General features: G+C 38.3%; 1 protein-coding gene across 2 annotated transcripts in view; it reads right to left on the bottom strand.

Moving 5' to 3' along the window:
• LOC133551882 (protein phosphatase 1E-like) overlaps positions 1 to 24,590 on the bottom strand; it is a 291,522-nt gene that overhangs the window by 209,817 nt on the left and 57,115 nt on the right. For both annotated transcript variants that reach the window (XR_009806578.1, XM_061899062.1), the window contains exons 3-7: positions 13,956 to 14,077; positions 2,941 to 3,140; positions 2,687 to 2,875; positions 2,475 to 2,618; positions 2,326 to 2,419 (exon numbers count right to left, since the gene is read on the bottom strand). Coding sequence is in view for 1 of the 2 variants with exons in the window: in XM_061899062.1 (XP_061755046.1) it covers positions 2,326 to 2,419; positions 2,475 to 2,618; positions 2,687 to 2,875; positions 2,941 to 3,140; positions 13,956 to 14,077 (749 nt within the window). In the remaining variant the exon portion in view is untranslated. The remainder of the gene's footprint in view (positions 1 to 2,325; positions 2,420 to 2,474; positions 2,619 to 2,686; positions 2,876 to 2,940; positions 3,141 to 13,955; positions 14,078 to 24,590) is intronic.

A 24,590-nucleotide genomic window follows, 5' to 3' on the forward strand; every position in this document is an offset into this window, starting at 1 on the left:
AGAAGCCAGAGGTTAACTTGTTAGCGACAATAGTCAGAAGTTAACTTGTTAGCGACGGAGGCCGGAGGTTAACTTGTTGGTGACAATAGCCAGAAGTTAACTTGTTGGTGACAATAGCCAGAAGTTAACTTGTTAGCGACAGAGGCCAGAGGTTAACATGTTAGCGACAAAGGCCAGAAGTTAACTTGTTAGCGACAGAAGCCAGAGGTTAATTTGCTCGCGACAGAAGCCAGAGGTTAACTTGTTGGTGACAATAGTCAGAAGTTAACATATTAGCGACAGAGGCCAGAAGTTAACTTGTTAGCGACAATAGTCAGAAGTTAACTTGTTAGCGACGGAGGCCGGAGGTTAACTTGTTGGTGACAATAGCCAGAAGTTAACTTGTTGGTGACAATAGCCAGAAGTTAACTTGTTAGCGACAGAGGCCAGAGGTTAACATGTTAGCGACAAAGGCCAGAAGTTAACTTGTTAGCGACAGAAGCCAGAGGTTAATTTGCTCGCGACAGAAGCTAGAGGTTAACTTGTTGGTGACAAAAGCCAGAAGTTAACATGTTAGCGACAGAGGCCAGAAGTTAACTTGTTAGCGACAGAAGCCAGAGGTTAACTTGTTGGTGACAATAGCCAGAAGTTAACTTGTTAGCGACAGAGGCCAGAAGTTAACTTGTTAGCGACAGAGGCCAGAAGTTAACTTGTTAGTGACAGAGGCCAGAAGTTAACTTGTTAGTGACAGAAGCCAGAGGTTAACTTGTTGGTGACAATAGCCAGAAGTTAACTTGTTAGCGACAGAGGCCAGAGGTTAACTTGTTGGTGACAATATCCAGAATTTAACTTGTTGGTGACAATAGCCAGAAGTTAACTTGTTAGCGACAGAGGCCAGAGGTTAAATTGTTGGTGACAATAGCCAGAAATTAACTTGTTAGCGACAGAGGCCAGAAGTTAACTTGTTAGCGACAGAGGCCAGAGGTTAACTTGTTGGTGACAATGTCCAGAAGGTAACATGTTAGCGACAGAGGCCAGAAGTTAACTTGTTTCGCGACAGAGGCCAGAGGTTAACTTGTTGGTGACAATATCCAGAAGTTAACTTGTTAGCGACAGAGGCCAGAGGTTAAATTGTTGGTGACAATAGCCAGAAATTAACTTGTTAGCGACAGAGGCCAGAAGTTAACTTGTTAGCGACAGAGGCCAGAGGTTAACTTGTTGGTGACAATGTCCAGAAGGTAACATGTTAGCGACAGAGGCCAGAAGTTAACTTGTTTCGCGACAGAGGCCAGAGGTTAACTTGTTGGTGACAATATCCAGAAGTTAACTTGTTAGCGACAGAGGCCAGAAGTTAACTTGTTGGTGACAATATCCAGAAGTTAACTTGTTAGTGACAATATCCAGAAGTTAACTTGTTAGTGACAGAAGCCAGAGGTTAACTTGTTGGTGACAATAGCCAGAAGTTAACATGTTAGCGACAGAGGCCAGAGGTTAACTTGTTGGTGACAATAGCCAGAAGTTAACATGTTAGCGACAGAGGCCAGAGGTTAACTTATTGGTGACAATAGCCAGAAGTTAACATGTTAGCGACAGAGGCCAGAGGTTAACTTGTTGGTGACAATATCCAGAAGTTAACTTGTTAGCGACAGAGGCCAGAAGTTAACTTGTTGGTGACAATATCCAGAAGTTAACTTGTTAGTGACAGAAGCCAGAGGTTAACTTGTTGGTGACAATAGCCAGAAGTTAACATGTTAGCGACAGAGGCCAGAGGTTAACTTGTTGGTGACAATAGCCAGAAGTTAACATGTTAGCGACAGAGGCCAGAGGTTAACTTATTGGTGACAATAGCCAGAAGTTAACTTGTTAGCGACAGAGGCCAGAGGTTAACTTGTTGGTGACAATAGCCAGAAGTTAACATGTTAGCGACAGAGGCCAGAGGTTAACTTGTTGGTGACAATAGCCAGAAGTTAACTTGTTAGCGACAGAGGCCAGAGGTTAACTTATTGGTGACAATAGCCAGAAGTTAACTTGTTAGCGACAGAGGCCAGAGGTTAACTTGTTGGTGACAATAGCCAGAAGTTAACATGTTAGCGACAGAGGCCAGAGGTTAACTTGTTGGTGACAATAGCCAGAAGTTAACTTGTTAGCGACAGAGGCCAGAGGTTAACTTGTTGGTGACAATAGCCAGAAGTTAACTTGTTAGCGACGGAGGCCAGAAGTTAACTTGTTAGCGACAGCAGTTAGCTAGTTATGACAGAAGCCAAAGATTAGCTAGTTAGTTTGCCAACGACAGAAGTATAGGTTAGTTTGTTAGCGGCAGAAGCCATTTTAAGGAGGCTAACTTACCGATGGCTCTGGATACGGACAGACTGCCGTTGACTCTCCAGGTTCCAAACCAGATGACGCAGCCGCCCAGAGCTTCGATCCTCTGCTTCTCGTCCTAGCAGAAGTGGGAGGTGAGGGGACAGGAAACAGAAAAGGTGTGTGCCTCTCACCTCTCGGTCGGGTTTGTGCGCCTTCATCAGCTCCACCACCTGGCCGCGCCGCACCAGGATGACCTGGGAGTCCCCCAGCCAGGCCACGTGCAGCGTGCGGCCCCGCAGGAAGGTGACCACGCCCGTGGTGCCGCAGCGTAAGTTCTGTGGAGGAGACCGGGTCAGCGAGACCAGGACCAAGACCAAGACCAGGAGGAAAGCAGGACTCTAACCTCACGTGACGCCTTCTTGACAAAGTGCTGGTCCGTGATCTTGAAGGCGCGGCGCAAGGCCTCCCCCGGGTCCTGGGCCAAGGACTCCTGGCGCGCCAGGTTGACGTGGAGGTGGTTGGCGGCGTAAATGGCGGCGTCCACGCCACCGTGCCCGTCGAACACGGCGAAGAAGGCCTGCTCTTCCTGATCCTGGGGGACAAAGGGCCGAAATGTTCCCAACTCCTGTTTCCACGGTGACGACTGACAGCTGCTACCTGAACGTTGAAGAGCGTGTTGAAGTCGGGGATGATGAGGTGTCGGTCCTCCATCTTGCGCCTCATGTTCTTGATGGCGTGGATGGACGTCTCGTAGTACGGCTGCGGGCGGCGGCGATACGGAATCTCTTTGCTCCACAGACTGCAGGTATCGAACAGTCGCTTGAAGATCAAACGGGCCAACTTGACCGCCTCCAGTTCTAACACACATCAATAAAGCATTAACCAGTCAATAAAGCATTAACCAATCAATAAAACATTTACCAATCAATAAAACGTTAACTAATCAAACCATGGAAGAAATCATCAATATAACCTCATTCTGTCAATAAACCTTTGTCACGTCTTCAAGAATCTGCTCTTTGTTACTTACAATGTTAGTTACCTAATGTGTTTTAGAATCATGAAATATTAGTTAGCTAGTGTGTTATAGAATCATGTAATGTTAGTTTGAATGTTTGTTAGTTAGAATCAGAGAATGTTAGTTAAAATGTTTGTTTGTTAGAAAGTTAGTGTGTTTTAGCATCATTGAATGTTAGTTAGAATGTTTGTTAGAATCTTAGAATGTTAGGTAAAATTTTTGTTATGTTAGTTAGAATGTTGGTTAGCATGTTAGCTAGTGTGTTTTAGAATCATGGAATGTTAGATAGAATGTTTGTTAGTTAGAATCTTAGAATTTTAGTTAAAATTTTTGTTATGTTTGTTAGAATATTAGCTAGTGTGTTTTAGAATCATGGAATGTTAGTTAGAATGTTTGTTAGTTACAATCTCAGAATGTTAGATACAATTTTTGTTATGTTTGTTAGAAACTTAGAATTTTAGCTAGTGTGTTTTAGAATCATTGAATGTTAGATAGAATGTTTGTTAGTTAGAATCTTAGATTGTTAGTTAAAATGTTTGTTATGTTTGTTAGAATGTTAGTTAGTTCGAATGTTTGTTAGAATCTTAGAATGTTAGCTAGTGTGTTTTAGAATCATGGAAGGTTAGTATTATAATGTTTGTTAGTGGGAATGTTTGCTAGAATCTTAGTTAGAATGTTAGCTAGTGTGTTTTAGAATCATGGAATGTTAGTTAGAATCCTAGTTAAAAATGTTATGTTCGTTAGAATGTTAGTTAGAATTTTAGCTAGTGTGTTTTAGAATCATGGATGGTTAGAATGTTTGTTAGTTAGAATCTTAGAATGTTAGTTCAAATGTTTATGTTTGTTAGAATCTTAGTTAGAATGTTAGCTAGTGTGTTTTAGAATTATGGAATGTTAGTTATATTCCTAGTTAAAAATGTTATGTTTGTTAGAATGTAAGTTAGAATTTTAGCTGGTGTGTTTTAGAATCATGGAAGGTTAGTTAGAATGTTTGTTAGTTAGTTAGTTAGTCATGGAAGGTTAGTTAGAATGTTAGAATGTTAGCTAATGTGTTTTAGAATCATGGAATATTAGTTAGCTAGTGGATTACAGAGTCATGTATTGTTAGTTCGAATGTTTGTTAGTTCGAATCTGAGAATGTTAGTTTAAATGTTTATGTTTGTTAGAAAGTTAGTGTTTTAGCATCATTGAATGTTAGTTAGAATGTTTGTTAATTAGAATCTTAGAATGTTAGTTAAAATTTTTGTTATGTTTGTTAGAATGTTTGTTAGTTAGTTAGAATGTTTGTTAGAGTCTTTGTTAGAATGTTAGCTAGTGTGTTTTAGAATCATGGAATGTTAGAATGTTGTCTGTCTAGCTGTGTTGGCCCTGCGATGAGGTGGCGACTTGTCCAGGGTGTACCCTGCCTTCCGCCCGATTGTAGCTGAGATAGGCGCCATCGCCCCCCGTGACCCCGAAAGGGAATAAGCGGTAGAAAATGGATGGATGGATGGAATGTTAGAATGTTTGTTAGAATCTTAGTTAGAATGTTACCTAGTGTGTTTTAGAATCATGGACTATTAGTTAGCTAGTGTGTTATAGAATCATGGAATGTTAGTTCGAATGTTTGTTAGTTAGAATCTGAGAATGTTAGTTAAAATGTTTATGTTTGTTAGAAAGTTAGAGTGTTTTAGCATCATTGAATGTTAGTTAGAATGTTTGTTAGTTAAAAATGTTGTTATGTTTGCTAGAATGTTTGTTAGTTAGGTAGTTAGAATGTTTGTTAGAATCTTAGAATGTTAGCTAGTGTTTTTTAGAATCATGGAATGTTAGTTAGAATCTTAGAATGTTTGTTAAAATTTTTGTAATGTTTGTTAGAATATTAGCTGGTGTGTTTTAGAATCATGGAATGTTAGTTAGAATGTTTGTTAGTTAGAATGTTAGATAACATTTTTGTCATTTTTGTTAGAATCTTAGTTAGAATGTTACCTAGTGTGTTTTATAATCATGGACTATTAGTTAGCTAGTGTGTTATAGAATCATGGAATGTTAGTTCGAATGTTTGTTAGTTAGAATCTGAGAATGTTAGTTAAAATGTTTATGTTTGTTAGAAAGTTAGAGTGTTTTAGCATCATTGAATGTTAGTTAGAATGTTTGTTAGTTAAAAATGTTGTTATGTTTGCTAGAATGTTTGTTAGTGAGGTAGTTAGAATGTTTGTTAGAATCTTAGAATGTTAGCTAGTGTTTTTTAGAATCATGGAATGTTAGTTAGAATCTTAGAATGTTTGTTAAAATTTTTGTAATGTTTGTTAGAATATTAGCTGGTGTGTTTTAGAATCATGGAATGTTAGTTAGAATGTTTGTTAGTTAGAATGTTAGATAACATTTTTGTCATTTTTGTTAGAATCTTAGTTAGAATGTTAGCTTGTGTGTTTTAGAATCATGGAATGTTAGATAGAATGTTTGTTAGAATCTTAGATTTTTAGTTCAAATTTGTGTTATGTTTGTTAGAATGTTTGTTAGAATCTTACAATGTTAGCTAGTGTGTTTTAGAATCATGGAATGTTAGTTAGAATGTTTGTTTGTTAGAATGTTTGCTAGAATGTCAGTTAGAATGTTTGCTAGAATCTTAGAATGTTAGCTAGTGTGTTTTAGAATCATGGCATGATTGTTAGTTAGAATCTTAGAATGTTAGTTAAAATGTTTATGTTTGTTAGAATGTTAGTTAGTTTGAATGTTTGTTAGAATCTTAGTTAGAATGTTAGCTAGTGTGTTTTAGAATTATGGAATGTTAGAATCCTAGTTAAAAAATGTTGTTATGTTTGTTAGAATGTTAGAATTTTCGCTAGTGTGTTTTAGAATCATGGAACGTTAGTTAGAATGTTTGTTAGTTAGAATCTTAGAATGTTAGTTACAATTTTTGTTATGTTTGTTTGAATGTTATTTAGTTAGAAAGTTTGTTAGTTAGAATGTTAGTTACAATTTTTGTTATGTTTGTTTGAATGTTATTTAGTTAGAAAGTTTGTTAGAATCTTAGAATGTTAGCTAGTGTGTTTTAGAATCATGGAATGTTAGTTAGAATCTTATAATGTTAGTTAAAATGTTTATGTTAGTTAGTTAGAATGTTTGTTAGATTTTTAGAATGTTACTATGAATGTTAGTTAGTTTCAATGTTTTTTGAAACTTTATGAATGATAGCTAAAATCTAGGAATGTTATTTAAAATCTGAGAATGTTAGTTAGCATTTTAGTTAGAATGTTGGTTGGAATGTTTGTTAGAATGTTAGAATTTTAGAATGTTAGTATTTTAGAATGTTAAGTAAATGTTAGTTACAATGTTTTTTAGAAACTTAGAATGTTCGTTGGAATGTTTGTTACGATTTTAGAATGTTAGTTAGTATTTTAGAATGTTAGATTTTTTTTTAGAAACTTAGAATGTTAGTTAAAATGATAGAATGTTAGTTAAATGTTAGTAAGAATATTAGTCAGTCAGTTAGTTAGTTAATTAGAAGGAATGTTTTTTTTAGAAACTTAGAATGTTAGTTAAATCTTAGAATATTAGTTACAATTTTAGTTAGAATGTTAGTTGGATAGAATGTTTGTTAGTTAGAATGTTTGTTAGAATGCTAGTTAGAAAATTAGTTAGTTAAAATGTTAGATAGAATCTTTGTTAGAATCATAGAATGTTAGTTAGCTCGTGTGTTTTAGAATCATGGAACGTTAGTTAGAATGTTTGTTAGTTAGAATCTTAGAATGTTAGTAAACATTTTAGTTAGCATGTTAGAATGTTTGTTACAGTGTTAGTTTTTTAGAATATTATTTCGATGGAATGTTTGTTAGAATGTTAGTTATGTTTGTTAGAATGTTAGTTAGTTAGTTAGTTAGAATGTTTGGTAGTTAGAATGTTACCGTCATCGATACAAACTTGCGTTTTTACAAGTAAAAACATTTTTAATAGAGAAATTGAATATTATCAGCCAGGGTTCAAGTGGCCCTTTTAGGGTTTCAGGGGGTATGGGCTCCTGAAGTTGAAGAGATTTGAAGGCATTTCCTACATAGAATCGATGTAAAAATACAAGAAAACGTACTAAAGGTTTTTTATTAGACTATGTTTACACAGCAGGCCAAAGTGGCCCGAATCACATTTTTTCTAGATCAGATTTTTTTCCAGCTGCAAGTTAAATGTGATCTTTATCAGACTCCAGTCTTAACACGCACAAGCCCCAGTGTGGCCTAAACGTCACTTGCATGCGCACTTCGATGAAGTGAAAACAAAGGAAGTTTACCGTATTCCATAAATGATCAAGGAAGTTGCTACTACTACAAAATAAAATAAAAGTTGCAAGACCTTAAAAATTAGTGTTTTTTTTTAACGTGAAAATAGATGAAAGTTATACAATGTATGAATGGATGTGTATATATATAGTGTAATATATTTGGGAGGGTTCTAATCTTTTCATGGCTGTTAGTAGAGGAGACACTTAACTACGTTAGCTTTATTTTGCAACTCACAAATACATCACAGTGTCAATTCCAGTCCTTCAACAATCTATTTTTTGGTAATCCCAACATATATTCATTTATTACTGTTATTGACAAGTGTTGCACCTAAAATGTGTTGGTCTTAAACAGACTTTGCTCACTGAAACCGGATGTTGTGATAAAATAACCATTTCCGCTGGCGACGGCGTCTTTACGGCGCACACGAATGACGTAAATCGCCCAGAGTTGATGAAAGAAGTCACATTCAGGTCGCATTGCATTTAGACTGAAGTCACATTTGAAAAGATCCGATTCCAATCGGATTTGGACTACCTCCTGAAGTGGCCTGAATCTCATGCCAAAAGATCAGATTTGAAGCACTTTGGAGCGTTTAGACTGGTAAAAAAAAAATCCAATGTGTGTCACTAGAGGACGAAAAAAAACAGATTTGGTGTGCGACAGGTCCTGAGATGCTCTAAACTGAAAAGCGCACCTCTTTTCCATGACTGGACCACGGCATCAATAGTTTGTTTTTGTTGAGAAAATGTCTTCACTAAAGTGATATTAACCATTCCAAAAATTTACAACATCCATAGTTGATTTCATTAGTTCACGGTTTAGTCTGGTTTTAGAAACTCTCTTCACTACGTCACAATAAATGTATTCTTGAATACATTTGGTGTGATTGTGAAAACTCTTAATAATTTTGCTGAACTAGTGAGTCACTTAGTAAAGTCAGTGATGTAAGATAGTGTTCATGGTAACTGCCACAGGTTTGTTCAAAATACAACATGACCCTTTTTACGACATCAATTCATGATTATTCTGTAATGGCTGTTCTCAACACGCGGGTTAGACATTTGACTGCACGTTGAGTTCATAGGCCGTACTCTTCCTTGCTGCCTCAAGACAAGTTGGAAGAGAGTGACTTGTTGGTGTCACCAAACACGAGGAGACTGCCTTACGGGGCTGGTGGGTTCTCCTACCCAGAGCATTTTGACAGCATGTCACCGTTTCCCTGGCATGGGGAAGGTCTACACTCAAACTGGTGGAGGGAGGGAAGCATCTCAGATCTCCATTCTAAACTAGCCGAGGAGTAGTCTAGTCCAGGGGTTGGCAAAGCGCTTTGACACTATCTCCACATTAACCCATTCACACACGCACTGATGGCGGGAGCTGCCATGCAAGGCCCTAACCACAACCCATCAGGAGCAAGGGTGAAGTGTCTTGCTCAAGAGCACGACGGATGTGACGAAGTTGGTAGAAGGTGAGGATTGAACCAGAAACCCTCAGGTTGCTGGCATGGCCACTCTCCCAACTGCGCCACGTCGTCCCCTTGATTTTTTTTTACAATCTTTGCAAACGCTGTAACGTTTGCTGTGGTCTGGAACAACATAGCGGACAAACAACAATCAGAAATGCAGCCAATATTACATACAAATAATATGTCATGAGGCATGCACATTTACATTAAATACATAAGTAAATGAAATTCACTGAGCTCAAACGAGTCATAATGATGAATGTACATACAGCTAGCCTGAATAGCATGTTAGCATCAGTTAGCTTGCAGTGACCAAATATGCCTGATTAGCACTCCAACAAGTCACTAACATAAACAAAGCTCATCTTTGTGCATTCCTGCACAGCATAAAATGTTTGGTAAACAAAATTAGACAAAGGAATGTCATAAAAAACGTCTTTCTGTGGCAGCGTTGGAGAAAGTTGTACATGTAAAAAAAACTGTCGTCGCAGTCCACACAACTCCTTTGAGTTCAGTGACCGCTGAAATTAGTAGGACAAAACGGCTCTGGCCAAACACTCATCAGTGAAGCATGTTTGAAATAAATAGTTGAATTTTTAACTAGGAAGGTTTGTGTCATGTTTTCCTCCTCCAGAAACCATATTAAAACTAAAAATATAATTTTCATACATTTTTGAAAAACTAAGGTGGCTTCAGAGCCACGGGTTGCCGACGCCCAGTTTTATGAAGAACTCTATTGTGACAAACCTAATGAAGTCTTTGTTGATGACTTCACTTCCGATGTAATTCATTCTATCTTAAAAAATGTGGAAATAGTGTCAACGCGCTTTGAGTACCTCCAAGGTAGAAAAGTGCCACACAAGTAAATTTATTTACCATTGTTTGTTGTTCATGATTAAAACATTTTTTCCACTCTGCTTGATCTAAAACTGAAAGTGTTACAGACTACCACAATTTATTGTCTTAATTTATTCCAGTGTTTCTTAACGCAAGAGAGTTGCCATTTGAAATGGTTATGTGGGATCTGAGCAGAGGATGTCGTCGATGCTTGTGCAGCCCTTTGAGACACTCGTGATTTACGGCTATATAAGTAAACATTGATTGATTGATTGATATAGTTGTGTGTCAAGTCTGGTGTTTGTTTTTTTCCCTACATAACTAAACAGAATGAAGATCCTCCCAAGTCTGCTGGTTGGCATGCTGGCTACAGTCAGAGGTTGAAAAACAAACAATTGACGGATTGCATCATTACAAGTTGGCTAGCACGAAGACGTCTCAGACAGATGTTTATAGAACCCCCCTAGTGGCCTAGTTTCAGCATAAGCATCATCACGGCGGGAGAAGTAGGACAAAGCCCTGGTGGCTGTGTGTGTGTGTGTGTTCTGGCAATGCTTACTTAATGGGGACATTGCTCTGTTTACACAGTCACCTGTAGGGGACCTCTGGCGGTATGGGGACAAAAAACAGGTCCCCTAAAGCAGGCCAGGGCAAATATTTTGTCTCGGTGGGCCACATTTAGAGAAAAAAATGTGTCTGGGGGCTGGTATATCTATTTTTTTAACACTCATACAAAACCTCACAGTGTCTGATTGAATGCTAAAAACGTTATGATAGACCGCCTTAAAAAACAATGGAATTTTAAATTTTTCTATGAAAGATAAAACGCTTAATATTGACAAAATATGAACCTCACACCCCCTTTCGATCGACACATTTTACAATCAAGTGAAATGCAACAAAAAGTGAAATATGAACGCGTACAAAATAAACCCACCTACAATCTGATATATCTGATACATCACTAAGCTTTAGAACTTTGTTGTGAAAATCTCCTTCCGCGTCTGTGGAAACGCTCCCCGCCCACACTGCTTGGTGCCTCGTCTGAGCTGCTGTGACTTACATTACTATAGTAACTAATTAGACGACCATAGTAACTGGTATATCATCCATAAGCGCAGATTCCAACCATTGAAATACTTTGTATAGTTCAAGGCTTACTCACTGCACATCATAATGGCAGCTACACTTTCCATCTTAAAGATCTAATAAAATTATTTGGGAATGTCTGGCGGGACAGATTGAAAAAGCTCAACGGGCCGAATTTGGCCCCCCGACCTTAATTTGCCTGGATTTGCCCTAAAAGGAAAACTTTTTAGATGATAGTCAGATCCATTCTGAAGATGCCTAAGTGATGTTTAAGCGTTGGCCCATAAAACATGTTTACTGAAAAGTAGGGGTGTAACAGTACATGTATTTGTATTGAACCGTTTCGGTACGGGGGTTTCGGTTCGGTGCGGAGGTGTACCGAACGAGTTTCCACACAGACATATTAAGTAGAGCAGGGGTCGGGAACCTTTTTGGCTGAGAGAGCCATGAAAGCCAAATATTTTAAAATGTATTTCCGTGAGAGCCATACAATATTTTTTAACATTGAATACACCTAAATGCGTGCATTTTTAAGTAAGACCATTTTTATAGTATAAGTCTCTTATTCTTTTTAATAACATTGTTATTAAGGTTTCTCATTGTCACCATTGTCAACGTCCCACTGGAGTGAGTTTTTCCTTGCCCTTATGTGGGCCCTACCGAGGATGTTGTTGTGGTTTGTGCAGCTCTTTGAGGCACTTGGGATTTAGGGCTATATAAATAAACATTGATTGACTGATTGATTGATAAAGTTAACCAATAATAAATATAATCATTCTTACCAATAATGCGACATTTTGAACAGGTGCGATAGAAAACGGATGGATGGATTAAAATGCATGAGAATGTTTTATAATTTGAACGTTATTTTTAACAGTGTGATTACCAGCGGAATTATTCATTACTTATTGTGTTAAACAACGTCAGCTAACATTTATCTGAGAGCCAGATGCAGTCATCAAAAGAGCCACATCTGGCTCTTGAGCCATAGGTTCCCTACCCCTGAAGTAGAGTAAACAATACTCAAAATGCCGAAGCATTTAAGAAACGCTGCTAGCATGCTAGCAAAAGAGGACATGTCCTTTGCTAGCAGCGATCGGGCTACGATAGACTGACCATACCTTCTCTTTTCACCGGACATGTCCTCCTTTGCCGGGCTGTCAGGGCGGAGTTTCTTAAATGCCTCAAATTTTCAGCATTTTGAGTTAGGGTTGCGTGTATTTTCAATGTACGTTCAGGGTTAAGAAGTAGTTAAAAAAAATAAAATTGTGTGCGCAGCAGCAGCATTCGTGAAGGAGGGGCAGAGAGCGAGAGAGTTATGATAAATGCGCCTGCGTCGCCAGGCTTTGCTTTTTACCCATAGATTTATCAGATTTATTTTTTTATTATCTATAGCAGGGGTGTCAAAAGTGTGCCCCGGAGGCCATTTGCGGCTTAAGCTAATGTTTTAAAGGCCCTCGGCACATTCTAAAAATACTATTAAAATAAACAAAAACATCAAAAGTGAAATAAAAAAGCTTGAAGGTTAAATGTAATTTAGAAAAAGTTGCAATGTTGACTAATAAAACAAAGCAGTTTTTTTTTCTTTCAAAATGTCATTGCTCAAACCATAATACTGAATCAAAATCTATGTTATTATGAATTATTGACCTATCCAAGGTTCCCATTACTTCACATCAAATATTCCACTAAGAAAAATATACTGGTGGAAGATTATGCAAATTTGGTAAATCCATCCATCCATCCATTTTCTACCGCTTATTCCCTTTTATGGGTTGCGGGGAGGGGAGGGCGCTGGCGCCTATCTCAGCTACAATCGGGCGGAAGGCGGGGTACACCCTGGACAAGTCGCCACCTCATCGCAGGGCCAACACAAATTGACAGACAACATTCACACTCACATTCACACACTAGGGCCAATTTAGTGTTGCCAATCAACCTATCCCCAGGTGCATGTCTTTGGAGGTGGGAGGAAGCCGGAGTACCCGGAGGGAACCCACGCATTCACGGGGAGAACATGCAAACTCCACACAGAAAGATCCCGAGCCTGGATTTGAACCCAGGACTGCAGGAACTTCGTATTGTGAGGCAGACGCACTAACCCCTCTGCCACCGTGAAGCCCAAATTTGGTAAATAAATAACCCAAAAAATTATATCAATCAATCATCCATCCATCCATTTCCTACCGCTTATTCCCTTTTGGGGTCGCTGGCGCCTATCTCAGCTACAATCGGGCGGAAGGCGGGGTACACCCTGGACAAGTCGCCACCTCATCGCAGGGCCAACACAGATAGACAGACAACATTCACACTCACATTCACACACTAGGGCCAATTTAGTGTTGCCAATCAACCTATCCCCAGGTGCATCAATCAATGTTTATTTATATAGCCCTAAATCTTAAGTGTCTCAAAGGGCTGCACAAACCACTACGACATCCTCGGAAGAACCCACATAAGGGCAAGGAAAACTCACACCCAGTGGGACGTCGGTGACAATGATGACTATGAGAACCTTGGAGAGGGTCTAACATGATACTGTCAAAGTTCAATCTGTATTTTGTTGTTTTCTTACTGTACCAAAAATGAACCGAACCGTGGCCTCTAAACCGAGGTACGTACCGAACCAAACTTTACATTGCTACTGAAAAGTAAACATGTTTACCGTCTAAATAGAACTTTTTTTTATTTATTTATTATTTTTTAATGGTCCTCAATAGTCACGTACACATTTGTGTGAATTGTGCAAAATTATTTAAATGTGGTCCCCATGAACCATATTAACTCTTTTTCCCCAGGGTCCCCAGCAAGAATGATCAGCAAATCACTCTATCAATCCAGAGATTTAAAGACGTGTATGAGCTAACTGGGCAGTGGCCATTTTACCTCATTTTTTTTTATGCCTCCACAACCTGTAGAAAGGGTGGTCCCCACAAGTCATGATCCAAAACCATTCCAAATAATAACCAGTATGTGTGTGTGTAGTGTGGTGGTGGTGCCTCACGTGGTAAGGGGCCGACGCCGTCTTCTCCACTCTTGACGAGGTGGTGGATGGTGAGGTCGCTCTGCAGGATGCTGTCGGACGTCGCTCTGGCCAGAGCCGCCGCCAAGGAGCACGGGCAGTTACTGCGTTTTGAGTTGGGGGAGGAGAGAGGACAGTTAGCACCTTCTGGACCTACAAGCAGTCGGTCAACGTGCGGCTAGGAGGCTGACAACAAGGTGCCATGAGTCCCAGGTAGAGGTCCGCCAATCCCATTTGTTTAAGGGCCAATAGCGATACCGATTATTAACCGATAACAAATTTGCAGTCAAGGATATTTAAACATGAATAGTAGGGCTGTGAATCTTTGGGTGTCCCACGATTCGAATTTAATATCGATTCTTGGGGGTCACGATTCGATAATATATCGATTTTTTCGATTTGATCCGATTCTCGATTCAAAAACGATATTTTTCCGATTCAAAAGGATTCTGTATTCATTCAATACATAGGATTTCAGCAGGATCTACCCCAGTCTGCTGACATGCTAGCAGAGTAGTAGATTTAAAAAAAAAAAAAAAGCTTTTATAATTGTACAGTACAATGTTTTATCAACTGATTGCAATAATGTAAATTTGTTTTAACTATTAAACGAACCAAAAAGATGACTTATTTTATCTTTGTGAAAACATTGGACACAGTGTGTTGTCAAGTTTATGAGATGAGATGCAAGTGTAAGCCACTGTTTGATTGATTGATTGATACTTTTATTAGTAGATTGCACAGTTCAGTACATATTCCGTACAATTGACCACTAAATGGTAACACCCGAGTAAGTTTTTCAACTTGTTTAAGTCGGGGTCCACGTTAATCAATTCATGGTACAAATATATACTGTCAACATAATATAGTCATCACACACGTTAATCATCATAGGATGTACATGACACTATTGTTCTTTTTTTTAATTTTTATAAATGTCTAATGATAATGTCAGTGAGGGATTTTTAATCACTGCTATGCTGAAATTATAACTAATATTGATACTGTTGTTGATAATATTCATTTTTGTTTCATTACTTTTGGTTTGTTCTGTGTCTCGTTTGTGTCTCCTCTCAATTACTCTGTTTATTGCAGTTCTGAGTGTTGCTGGGTCAGGTTTGGTTTTGGAATCGGATTGCATTGTTATGGTATTGCTGTGTAGTGGTTTGTTGGATTGATTAAAAAAAATAAATAAAAACATTTAAATAATTTTAAAAAAATAATCGATTTTAAAAAAATGAGAATCGATTCTGAATCGCACAACGTAAACGATTTGATTCATATTCGAATCGATTTTTTCCCACACCCCTAATGAATAGTTTACGTCAGTAAAAATCTGGACAAGACTTGAAGTTGTTTTTTCAACATGATGTTTTGGTAAACGTAGGACCAGTAGCGACATGTTTTATGTAGCGCTAATGTTGTTCATTTTGCATCAAGAAACGTCCAGAATTTCACAAACAATTATTACGTGTGTACAGGAGGAGCATGGACGTTTGCGTTTCGAAGTATAGAAAATCTCCTGCAGAAATTGGTAAAGAAATGTTATTTCTCCACATCAAAATAACTCGTCATCGACCCCATTTTTTTTTGCAGTTTATGGCTTTAATACATTTTGTGTTTTCCCCGTGAGGAACCCTGAAAAAATGCCAACATTTCAATAAAAACAGTACTAAGCTCCTTCCCGTAGATTAGTATGGTTGAGACTAGAGATGTCCAATAATGGATTTTTTGCCGATATTCCGATATTGTCCAACTCCTAATTACCGATACAGATATATACAGCCGTGGAATTAACAAATTATTATGCCTAATGTTGTTGTGATGCCCAGCTGGATGCATTAAACAATGTAACAAGATTTTCCAAAATAAATCAACTCAAGTTATGGAAAAAAATAAATGCCAACATGGCACTGTCATATTTATTATTGAATTCACAAAGTGCATTATTGTTTTTAACATGCATCAAAATAGCAGCTTGGAATTTGGGATGGGCTTTCCCTGAGAGAGCATGTGGAGGCTGACGGGGGCGGGGTTGGTATATTGTAGCGTCCCGGAAGAGTTAGTGCTGCAAGGGGTTCTGGGTATTTGTTCTGTTGTGTTTATGTTGTGTTACGGTGCATATGTTCTCCCGAAATGTGTTTGTCATTCTTGTTTGGTGTGGGTTCACCATGTGGCGCATGTTTGTAACAGTGTTAAAGTTGTTTATACGGCCACCCCCAGTGTGACCTGTATGGCTGTTGACCAAGTATGCATTGCATTCACTTGTGTGTGTGAAAAGCCGTAGATATTATGTGATTGTGCCGGAACGCAAATGCAGTGCCTTAAAGGTTTATTGGCGCTCAGTACTTCTCCCTACATCCGTGTACACAGCGACGTTTTAAAATGTCATAAATTTAACTTTTTGAAACACATACCGATAATTTCCGATATCACATTTTAGAACATTTATCGGCCGATAATATTAGCGGACATCTCTAGTTGAGACAGTTATCAAGATGGCGGACATTTATTCCCGGATGTCACAGAAAGTATGAGAATGTGTGAGCTGCTGCCTGCTACTCTTTACTTATATAAAAAGTATCCAACCTGCCAAAAATCCAAACATTGTGAAAAAATATTTCCTGTTGTCTTCCTGTCCATCCATCTCTGTCATGTTATTTGATTGAATCACGGAACATGAAACTCGTGGCACTCCTTTAATGAGCCCACGCTGCGAGTGTTGCTGAGCGACCCGATCGCTGGACAAAACAATCAGGGAGAGGCGGAAAGACGCCAGGAATGAAGGACAAAAACTGGATTCCCACGGCAAAATATGGAAGTTTTGACACTGTAGGTGACAAGCAGGTGGGAGAGAACGGGAGAGTGATTTGTATTTTAATACTACATAAAGATATCATGTGAAGTGAATTTATATTTATATAGCACCTTTTCTCTAGTGACTCAAAGCGCTTTACATAGTGAAACTCAATATCTAAGTTATATTTAAACCAGTGTGGGTGGCACTGGGAGCAGGTGGGTAAAGTGTCTTGCCTAAGGACACAACGGCAGTGAGGAGGATGGCGAAAGCGGGAATCGAACCTGGAACCCTCAAGTTGCTGGCACGGCCTCTCTGCCAACCGAGCTATGCCGCCCTTGTAGCTGTAATGTGTATACATTACAGCTGCTGATGTAGTTCTGTTGTAGCAAGAAAATGATTTAAAATAAGGATGATATCGATAAAGGCCGATACTTCTGTACGTCAAAATGCCAAATATCAGCGCCAAACACGTGTGACGGGTAACCATGGCAACCTCTCAACACTGCTTCCTTTAGTTGAAGTACATTTTAAAAGGTATGTAGCGGATCTACTGTGCGTTCGGAAAGTATTCACACCGCTTCACTTGTTTTGATTGATTGATTGATTGATTGAAACTTTTATTAGTAGATTGCACACTTCAGTACACATTCCGTACAATTGACCACTAAATGGTAACACCCGAATAAGTTTGTCAACTTGTTTAAATCGGGGTCTACGTTAATCAATTCATGGTAAGTTCCACATTTTGTTATGTTACAGCCTTATTCCAAAATTTAATACGTACTTTTTTTTATGTCTAGCTAATTTATTTAGAAAAAGAACAACCAAAAAGTGTAAATAGATACGTACATGTGATTGTTTTAAGTTAATTTTTTTCAATGAAACAAAAAAACATGGGGTATTGTGTGTAGAATTTTGAGGACAAAAAGGAATTTATTTCCATTTCGTAATAAGGTTCTAACATAAAATGTGGAGCAAGTGAAGCGCTGTAAAACCACTCATTTAAAATATCCATGTTTACTCACGAGTCCACATAGATTCTTCTAAGTCAGTGGTTCTCAAATGGGGGTACGCGTACCCCTTGGGGTACTTGAAGGTATGCCAAAGGGTACGAGAGATTTTTAAAAAATATTCTCAAAAGAGCAACAATTCAAAAATAATTTATAAATATATTTATTGAATAATACTTCAACAAAATATGAATGTAAGTTCATGAACTGTGAAAAGAAATACAACAATGCAATATTCAGTGTTGACAGCTAGATTTTTTGTGGACATGTTCCATAAATATTGATGTTAAAGATTTCTTTTTTTGTGAAGAAATGTTTAGAATTAAGTTGATGAGTCAAGATACATCTCTATTACAATCCCCAAAGAGGGCACTTTGAGTTGATGATTACTTCTATGTGTAAAAATATGTATTTATAATTGAATCACTTGTTTATTTTTCAACAAGTTTTCAGTTATTTGTGTATCTTTTTTTCCAAATAGTTCAAGAAAGACCACTACAAATGAGCAATATTTTTCACTGTTATACAATTTAATAAATCAGAAACTGATGACATAGTGCTGTATTTTTTCTTCTTTATCTCTTTTTTTCAACCAAAAATGCTTTGCTCTGATTAGAGGGTACTTGAATTAAAAAAATGTTCACAGGTAGTACATTACTGAAAAAAGATTGAGAACCACTGTTCTAAGTTACACATTTATTCACAGGACAATCTTGTCCTCCGGTCTTGAAAAGGGACGGACACAAAAATAGTTTCAGGAATCGGGGCCGAATGCAAATGTTGCAGCGACGACAGAGAAGCCAAGATGGTCTCCTCCATCTTTCCATTCATAGAAACCCCCTCCATTCTCTCTCTCTCTCTCTCTCTCTCTCTCTCTCTCTTGTCCTGACTCGCACCACCGCCATCAGAGGCGAGGAGCCTCTGATTGGCTGGGGGTCTCCCGCCGGACAAAAAGACAGCGCGCCAATGAGACGGCAGTGACGTCGTGAGGAGCGTGGGGGGATTAGAGCTCAATGGCGCTGCAAGTATCAGCAAAGAACAACAAGCGTGTTCCTGTAAAGAAATCATCTCAGCTAATAATGTGTCACAACCTTGGCCGACATGTGGCGTGCGAACGGGATGAAGTCACGCTCGCCTAGCCATGAGAGCGTTTGCATATCATCGACACGAAGACAGCAGATGGAGAGCATTCACGCAGCCGTCGACGTGGAAGCAGGAGTGCAGAACGCTGGCAGAAACAGATTGAGTGCTGACAAAGTGAAGGGGTGAAGTAAGGCTAGCGAAGGTCACGCAAAATATACTGGCCCCGCCCACTTTTCCTCTTTGGCTAGAATTTCAAAATAACATGATTGTTTAAAAAATGTGCACTTAAAACACACCTTTTTATGTTTTTCCGCCATTTAAAATGAATACAAATAATTGATATATTTGTTATAAATACCTTGAAAAAAATTTATTTAAATTTCATTTTTATTGATTTTCACACAGTGACAGTAATATAGATAATATTTGTAGTTGAACTCCTTCATTCCGCACTCCATCCAGCTGTATGATCACTCAGCATACAGCACTAGGTGATATCTGTCTATTACCTGACACCTTATATGTTAGCTACCTCTCTTTCTTTATAATGTCCATTTTTTCTGCTGGATCTACTCTCTATTTTATGCTGCAGCTGTTACATATACTGTCATTTTGCACATGGTAATTGGGATCTGTTATATATTGTATATAATATATCAAAATATAATATATCAGTATATATTATATACTGTATATATAATATTTTAATATTATATATATGTTATATTTTATATTGCGACTATGTTACATTTTTAGTCTATTTTATACCTGCATTACCCTTTCCATCCTTTGTAACTGAACGACCGTGTGGAACAATTTCCACTGTGGATCAATAAAGTTTGTCTAAGTCCAAGTCTAAGTAACAGTCATGATGACGGACAAAGCAAGATATTGCTGAACAGCTAAAAAAAAAATAATAATAAAAAAAAAAAAAGTTTTTTGGAACGATTCGCTATTCTTTTTATGTAGCAATTCGAAATCGATTGAAAAAATTTAAAGTACCGTATTTTTCGGAGTATAAGTCGCTCCGGAGTATAAGTCGCACGTGCCGAAAATGCATAATAAAGCAGTAAAAAAAACATATACGTCGCATTTTTGGGGGAAATGTATTGGATAAAACCCAACACCAAGAATAGACATTTGAAAGGCAATTTCAAATAAATAAAGAATAGTGAACAACAGGCTGAATAAGTGTACGTTATATGATGCATAAATAACCAACTGAGAAGGTGCCTGGTATGTTGACGTAACATATTATGGTAAGAGTCATTCAAATAACTATAACATATAGAACATGCTATACGTTTACCAAACAATCTGTCACTCCTGATCGCTAAATCCCATGAAATCTTATACGTCTAGTGAATGAGCTAAATAACATTATTTGATATTTTATGGTAAAGTGTTAATAATTTCACACTTAAGTCGCTCCTGAGTATAAGTCGCACTCCTGGCCAAACTATGAAAAAAACTGTGATTTATAGTCCTAAAAATACGGTATATATATATTTTTTGGTTTTTCCTAAAATCTGTCCTGTCCAGTCACTCAAACAAATCGTATCTGCTTGACAGATTTACTTTAGAAAAAAAGAGAAGTGTGCGATACTTTGACTTATTTGTTTTTGACTCCAGTCAGGGCAGCTGTGGCTACAAATGTAGCTTTCCACCACCAGGTGTGAATGAAGGATGGGTTCCCACTTCTCTGTGAGCGCTTTGAGTGTTTAATAATAAAAAAGTGCGATATAAAATCTAATCCATTATTATTAGGGTTGTCAGATAAATGCTTTAAAATGTAATATCAGAAATTATCGGTATCGGTTGCATAAAGTAAAATTTATGACTTTTTCAAACGCCGCAGTGTACACGGACCTAGGTAGAGGTAGAGAGCGGCAATAAACCTTAAAGGGACTTCCTTGTGCAGCCCTTTGAAACACTTGTGATTAAACATTGATTTATTGATTCTTTTGCATGCCAGCTAAGTCAAATAATATCTACGGCTTTTCACACACACAAGTGAATGCAAGGCATACTTGGTCAACAGTCATACAGGTCACACTGAGGGGTGGCCGTATAAACAACTCTAACATTGTTACAAACATGCGCCACACTGTGAACCCACACCAAACAAGAATGACAAACACATTTGGGGAGAACATCCGCACCGTAACACAACATAAACACAACAGAACAAATACCCAGAAACCCTTGCAGCACTAACTCTACAATATACACTCCCTGATACCCTCTGCCCCCCACCCCTCCCAAGCCCGCCTCATAGCCTTTCTCAGGGAGAGCATGTCCCAAATTCCAAGCTGCTGTTTTGAGGAATGTTAAAAAAAATAATGCACTTTGTGACTTCAATAATAAATATGGCAGTGCCATGTTGGCATTTTTTTTCGTTAACTTGAGTTGATTCATTTTGGAAAACTTTGTTACATTGTTTAATGCATCCACTGGGGCATCACATCACGACTGTATATATCTGTATCTGTAATTAAGAGTTGGGCAATATCGGAATATGAGATATCGGTAAAAAAGCCATTATCGGACATCTCTAATTATTATTATTATTAGTAGTAGTAGTAGTATTGACTTCATTAAATGATCGGGTAAAATTTCATTGAACTAAAGACATGCACCTGGGGATAGGTTGATTGGCAACACTAAATTGGCCCTAGTATGTGAATGTGAGTGTGAATGTTGTCTGTCTGTGTTGGCCCTGTGATGAGGTGGCGACTTGTCCAGGGTGTACGCCGCCTTCCACCCGATTGTAGCTGAGATAGGCGCCAGCGCCCCCAAAAGGGAATAAGCGGTAGAAAATGGATGGATAAACAGTTTTCTTTTAAGTAAGACAGAATTGTAATATCTATTCGTCTGTTTTATGGAGGAAAGAATCATAGATCTGGTATTCAATGTTATTTAAAAAAAAAAAATTGAATCGTGAATCGTTTTGAATGGAATCGTTCACAGCACTACAAAAAGATTCCCATCCCTACTCGCTGCAACATGATGGGGCGTTCCGGTAGCACCGGGAAGTCCAAATCTCCAAGTTCCTAATGAGAAATTGCCCACTCGGAAAGTGGGAAAGTCCTCAGCTTCAAAGATGGCTGCTGTGAGTGTAAACAATACTTCTGTAAAATCCCTTATTAGCACTTTGGACTATTTAATGTGGAAAAACGTATTGTTAAACAATTAAGTATCGTAATGTTACCGAACTGTAAATAACTTTTTTTTTCTTACTGTGTTTTATTCGCTCCACAGCGCTAGCAAGAGTGTCTGTGTTTCCTCTTCCTGCACCGTGTTTGAAGATTGCAGAGAAGTTGTTTATATTCGGACAAGCGCAAGAATAGCTTTCGTGACATCATTCCACCTTCCGAGGTCGATGGAACGCATCACGACTTGAGAACGTCATGAGAACAGCTCTTTGTTAACCTGCTTGAGCGCGGTTGCCGTGGTAACCGTGCATACGAAGGCCACAGTCTGACGTGTTGAACCCGAGGTTCTTTCTTCACCTTCAAGACTTTACAGCAGTCGCACATGTCGCCTGGCCTGGCCCCCGATTACATTTTGAGTTCAACATTTCTCCCATGATGCTCTGCTCTCCACTGGGGTCCCCTTCGCTAACGTTTGCCTTTCAATCACCGGGGAAGCTTCCCACAAGCTGCAGGGGGGGCTCTGCAAGAATGTGTTAGGGGATGACTCATGCATGCGGCGGATGGTTTTTCTTTTTTTTTTTAACCATTTCACCCTGCAATGGAGCATCAAGGTTGTTCCCATGGCAACACAGAGCCAATTGACAGACAGTGAGTGATGTCAGCTGTCCTGCTGCTAACAACACTTTCATTTTTCTTCTTCCAACTGAGGCTTCTCACCCCCGTGTTTTGGAACCACTGAAAAAGCGTTTCTTTGTACTTCACCGGGCAAATATCAAATCACAATTTGATGTATGAAGAAAGGACCCCACACATTTGTGTTCGTGGTATAATTACTCTTTTACGACAATCAACATGTTTCTATGCACTAAATTAGTGTGATTTAATTAGGGACCGATGTCCCTTTGGGACAGAGGACCCTATTGAATTTCTAAGGTTTTATTATTATTATTAGGGACCGATGTCCCTTTGGGACAGACGACCCAATTGAATTTCTAAGGTTTTATTAGGGACCGATGTCCCTTTGGGACAGAGGACCCTATTATTCTTTAATATTCCGCCGCCTCTTTGAGCTGTAATTTGACCCCCTTAACATGTTTCAAAACTCACCAAATTTGACACACACATCAGGACTGGCGAAAATTGCGATCTAATCAAAAAACCAAAACCCCAAAATAAAAATTGCGCTCTAGCGCCTCCTAGGAAGAAAACACAGACAAAACTGTCTGTAACTTCCAGTAGAAACGTTGTAGAAACATGAAACAAAAACAACTACGTAGGTCTCAGTTACACCTTTATTTCACACACTCTTACCTCCCAGATAAAATTAACAGGAAGTTTGAAATTCCCCCTTCAATACAAAAATTATTAAAATACAGTAAAAATTGTACATATTGTGTCAGAATAATTATATCTAAGTTATCACAAAACTTTGTGTTACATTGAGTTCAGCTCGCCCTGCGAGAGGACAAAAGCTGTCTTTGATCCTACCAAGAAGAAGGCTTGTAAAACTTCACTGTGTAGGATGGGAAGCAACACAATGGTGTTCTGTTTCTTTGATTTATTGTAATCCACAGAAAGATATTGTCTTTACCCGAGAAATACAAAGTAGAGAGGAAGCAGGGCTGGACTCCCCTCCAGACACCTTTTCTTTGAACTGTTTTGTAACCAAAGGCGACGCTGTTTACGACCCCCCTCCCTTAGAAACAGCTGAAATCAGGGAAAGTCCAAATAAAAGCGGAGGCGTACAATTTTTCGTCAGAGTGTAGTGACACAGTACAAGGGTACAGGTGTACGCGTTTCTGCTCATTGAGCCAAATTTAATTCTGCCTCTGTTTAATTCCTTGCTTCTTGTCTTGTTTAATAGATGCCATCAGTGTTTGAACCTGACATATTGTTATGAATGGGTCTGTTACTACATTATATATAGACTGGCAGTGTGTATATAAAACATTGATGTAGGGCTTTGAAGTTGTTTTAGAAGACTTTGAAGGCTACAACGGTGACTCCCATTAGCCACAACCTTCAAGCGTTTTTTTAATCATCTTTATAATCTTAACAAAAAAAAAAAAGACGTGTGTTCTTGTCTCTCACGATTGTGAACGATAGGTAAATTTCCAAAATAAGTGCAGTTCCACTTTAAGGTTCGATGCCAGATCTGGCCTGCCACATCATTTTTTGTGGCCTGCCACATCATATTATGTCAATAAAGTACTTTTATTAATGTATTCGGTCTTTCCACGTACTGCATGCAATTGTTTAGCCTTTAAACGTTAATATTATCTAACAATGCAACTAATATTATGGCGTCATACATATTAAAAGAAAAATAATACTTAAATATCGGCTTTATTATGATTTCAAAACAAGCCATTCATCAAATTTTACAATGAAAAAATGACAGTAGAATTTATGTGAAAAAAATGGCAGCTCAGTTGCAAGAATTTTACCGTAAAAACAGTGGTATAGCACTGTTTAACATATTTCTATGCTATACAGAAAAAATAAATTGCTATAAAATTCTGACGACAAAGCTACCAGTTTTTCTTTACCGTAAAAGCCACAGGTTTTT

The sequence above is a fragment of the Nerophis ophidion genome, linkage group LG04 (assembly GCF_033978795.1).
Source record: "Nerophis ophidion isolate RoL-2023_Sa linkage group LG04, RoL_Noph_v1.0, whole genome shotgun sequence".
NCBI classification, from domain to species: domain Eukaryota; kingdom Metazoa; phylum Chordata; class Actinopteri; order Syngnathiformes; family Syngnathidae; genus Nerophis; species Nerophis ophidion.